We start from the raw sequence: 4,226 nt of genomic DNA, 5'->3' as shown, positions 1-4,226 counted from the left end.
CTTTAGCCGCGGTCTCCCGTTGACTTCCCTGCAGCAGCAGCAACGGCGTGGAGGTGTTCTTCCTCCTCCCTCCCACTCCGTCCCTCCAGATTCAGTCTTTACTTCCTCCTATTCCTGTTTGTTTCTCTATAAGCATTCCTGAATCATTCTACTGCTACTTCTCTCCAGCTTGGGTTTTTTTCTCCGTCTGTTGGAAATCAACTTCTTCAAACATATTACGCCCACACGTTCACACTTGTCACTCCCCGAATGCAACACTTCCTGTGATCAACAAATGCATAATCTTTGCCCGGATCTTACATCAGAGATCAGGACTAAATTCTACTCAACTAACTGTTGAAATATGAAAACAGAAACAAAATAAAAACTGAAGTAGTAATTGCTTTCTAGAGCACTCACTAATTCTTAGTTTTTGTCATGGAGGCAATTATTTTAGAAAAGTTATGTGTAATAAATGTTGTAGTTAGGATTAATCGTTGAACATGAAGTGGTGAACGGCAACAGGATATGACGTTTCTATGCTTCCTAATAGAAAGTCAAGAACACTGTGAAGTTCGTAGTTGCTACTGACTACATTTTTACTTTTTTAATTCAACATTTTCTAGGATTTTCTAGGACATTTCCACTTCCACCCACGTGTTTGAAATCCTTGAAGGGGACAAACTGGACAATGTCCCGGAGAACGGGCTCGCCCTTGGGTGACCTCAGGATCCCGTCGTCTCCGTCTAGGATCTGCATGTCTGTGAAGTCTGCGTTGCCGACGCCAACGATGATGACGGACATGGGCAGGTGAGAGGCGTGCACGATGGCCTCCCGCGTGTCGGCCATGTCGGTGATGACGCCGTCTGTCAGGATCAGTAGGATGAAATATTCCTATGTGTACAGGGGGAGAAGAAAGGGGAGGGGAGACACGGGAGGGCAGGGAATTTGTGGGTGGACGAGGAGCGAACGTGGGCGAGGAGGAAATAAAAGTTCAATAAATGTAATGTTTTTAAAGTGACTTCTTGTTAGAGACTAATTTGAATAAAACTCATTCTAATCCACTGGAGAGCCGGGAAGAGGAGGGAAGCATTAAGGCTGGGAGGAATTTGTGCTCTAGAAGTTATAATGGAATAAAATGAATATCAATCACTTCCCCCTCCTCACTTCACTCCCTTTTCTCTTCTTTTGTCTCCCACCACCTGTTTCTTTTTGTGTCGTCGTCGCTCCATGGAAGAGTGCAAACAGTTAACATAACAAAAAAAAAAAAAAGAAAACTCTTCAGACATTCTTTTCATATGTTTCTTTTCTTTCATCCTCTCTGTCTCACCATGGCCTCCTTTTTGCTTTAGCCGCGGTCTCCCGTTGACTTCCCTGCAGCAGCAGCAACGGCGTGGAGGTGTTCTTCCTCCTCCCTCCCACTCCGTCCCTCCAGATTCAGTCTTTACTTCCTCCTATTCCTGTTTGTTTCTCTATAAGCATTCCTGAATCATTCTACTGCTACTTCTCTCCAGCTTGGGTTTTTTTCTCCGTCTGTTGGAAATCAACTTCTTCAAACATATTACGCCCACACGTTCACACTTGTCACTCCCCGAATGCAACACTTCCTGTGATCAACAAATGCATAATCTTTGCCCGGATCTTACATCAGAGATCAGGACTAAATTCTACTCAACTAACTGTTGAAATATGAAAACAGAAACAAAATAAAAACTGAAGTAGTAATTGCTTTCTAGAGCACTCACTAATTCTTAGTTTTTGTCATGGAGGCAATTATTTTAGAAAAGTTATGTGTAATAAATGTTGTAGTTAGGATTAATCGTTGAACATGAAGTGGTGAACGGCAACAGGATATGACGTTTCTATGCTTCCTAATAGAAAGTCAAGAACACTGTGAAGTTCGTAGTTGCTACTGACTACATTTTTACTTTTTTAATTCAACATTTTCTAGGACATTTCCACTTCCACCCACGTGTTTGAAATCCTTGAAGGGGACAAACTGGACAATGTCCCGGAGAACGGGCTCGCCCTTGGGTGACCTCAGGATCCCGTCGTCTCCGTCTAGGATCTGCATGTCTGTGAAGTCTGCGTTGCCGACGCCAACGATGATGACGGACATGGGCAGGTGAGAGGCGTGCACGATGGCCTCCCGCGTGTCGGCCATGTCGGTGATGACGCCGTCTGTCAGGATCAGTAGGATGAAATATTCCTATGTGTACAGGGGGAGAAGAAAGGGGAGGGGAGACACGGGAGGGCAGGGAATTTGTGGGTGGACGAGGAGCGAACGTGGGCGAGGAGGAAATAAAAGTTCAATAAATGTAATGTTTTTAAAGTGACTTCTTGTTAGAGACTAATTTGAATAAAACTCATTCTAATCCACTGGAGAGCCGGGAAGAGGAGGGAAGCATTAAGGCTGGGAGGAATTTGTGCTCTAGAAGTTATAATGGAATAAAATGAATATCAATCACTTCCCCCTCCTCACTTCACTCCCTTTTCTCTTCTTTTGTCTCCCACCACCTGTTTCTTTTTGTGTCGTCGTCGCTCCATGGAAGAGTGCAAACAGTTAACATAACAAAAAAAAAAAAGAAAACTCTTCAGACATTCTTTTCATATGTTTCTTTTCTTTCATCCTCTCTGTCTCACCATGGCCTCTTTGGTGTGCATCTCCTCAGAGGCCGACGAGGCCACCTTCTGGATGATGGGGGCGATGTTTGTGGGTCCGTACAGCTGGATCTTGGGGAGGCAGTTCTGATAGGCCTCCACCACACCCTGGATCCCTGCAACACACATTAACAGGCTGACTTTCACTTTGTTCACTCGTCTCCCAGTCTGCTTAACAGCACATTACACAGCGCCGACCCGGCAGAGTCAGAGATCTTGTACTCACAAAAGTATCCGCTAAAGTAAATCAGATTGGGCGCGTGTAATTGCACTCTGAGGTGACGGGGCATTTTTCAAAAAGCATTCCGCTGTGTTTCTGCGCACAGATACAGAGCCGGAGTAGACGCGCGGCTCGACAGCAGATCCACGGCGATGTGTGGAGAGAAGCACAGAAGGCCATTTCACACATACAGATTAGTGTTGTTTTCCTCTCTGTTCCAGGGCCAGAAATACTTCCTGCAGCATAGTGACAAAAAAAACTCCCAGCTGCATTTGTCTGTGTACACCAGTGTACGTGTGTGTGTGTGTGTACGTGTGTGTATGCCGGGGTGTATTGTAGAAGGAGGAAGGAATACACACGGTGTGAGGACAGAAGCAGAGGTATGGGAGTGATAGTGAGGAAGGAAGGAGACGTGACCGCCGGTGCTACTGTACGGCTCTCTTAGTCCTTTTTAATTATGAATGTGTGTCTTCTGAGGTGTCTTCAGGCCAGTGTCCACGTGGGATCTTACCAGCACATTCAGGGTTGTCCTCATCGAAGTTCACAGCAAAGTCGTGGGACACCTTCAGGTGAGACACAAAGAAAACACAGTTCTTTCACTACACTGGGAGGCCAACCAATCAAAACACGGTCCACGGCTGCATTCTTCTTTCCTGCAGATCGAGAGCAAATACTCTGCCTCTAAAGTAAATATTACATCTCCACTGGGGCGGCAGACGGCACTGACCGGTGCCGGCACATCCTGATGTCACAGCTTGATGCAACAGAGACAGACCGCACTCTGATGCTGCATTAAACAAAGGTTAGTTAAGAGCCGATTAATCCCTTCACAAACTGATCAGACTCAGAACAATGACCTCGACCAAACCAAATACATCACATTTCACCACCAGGACACGGATACTTCAAATGCTGTTTTAAACTCGTTCTTTTTTGATTCTGCATTTTTATTTCTGAATTTGAGGATGACATGAATGTTTGGGGAGATTAGAATAAATAGAATCAATATGATTTCCAAACATCTCTATATAAATACAATGGACAAATCAGATAAAAAGTTAAATCAATAATCTGTTTTCACCACAAAGACTTAAAGGCTACACTGATGAAAATCTGAATTTGTTTTAGGACGTTTAATTCTTTTTTATTATGGAGGAAAGGCTTCACTCTACACAGCACATCACTTTTGTCCAGCGTCCTACCTTGAAGTCAGGTGGTATAAGCGCTCCGAATCCAAAGGCGGGGAACATCTTATCACTGGAGAGAGATAGAAGGACACACCATTAAGCACCGAAATGTTGTGACGGTTCAGAGGAAAGCACAAATAAATGACAAAAGTTTGAAAAGAGTGTGTGTGGTCCATTAC

General features: G+C 44.6%; 1 protein-coding gene across 1 annotated transcript in view; it reads right to left on the bottom strand.

The window, feature by feature from the left end:
- The window catches only part of cpne4b (copine IVb), a 22,792-nt gene that overhangs the window by 2,281 nt on the left and 16,285 nt on the right, over nt 1–4,226 (bottom strand). Inside the window, exons 12-15 of the mRNA XM_008332001.3 lie at nt 4,063–4,117; nt 3,372–3,423; nt 2,623–2,756; nt 1,952–2,188 (exon numbers count right to left, since the gene is read on the bottom strand). Coding sequence (XP_008330223.1) covers nt 1,952–2,188; nt 2,623–2,756; nt 3,372–3,423; nt 4,063–4,117 — 478 coding nt within the window. The remainder of the gene's footprint in view (nt 1–1,951; nt 2,189–2,622; nt 2,757–3,371; nt 3,424–4,062; nt 4,118–4,226) is intronic.

The sequence above is a fragment of the Cynoglossus semilaevis genome, chromosome 18 (assembly GCF_000523025.1).
Source record: "Cynoglossus semilaevis isolate Cse_v1.0 chromosome 18, Cse_v1.0, whole genome shotgun sequence".
Classification (NCBI taxonomy): domain Eukaryota; kingdom Metazoa; phylum Chordata; class Actinopteri; order Pleuronectiformes; family Cynoglossidae; genus Cynoglossus; species Cynoglossus semilaevis.
This window is presented reverse-complemented; position numbering and strand designations above follow the sequence as displayed.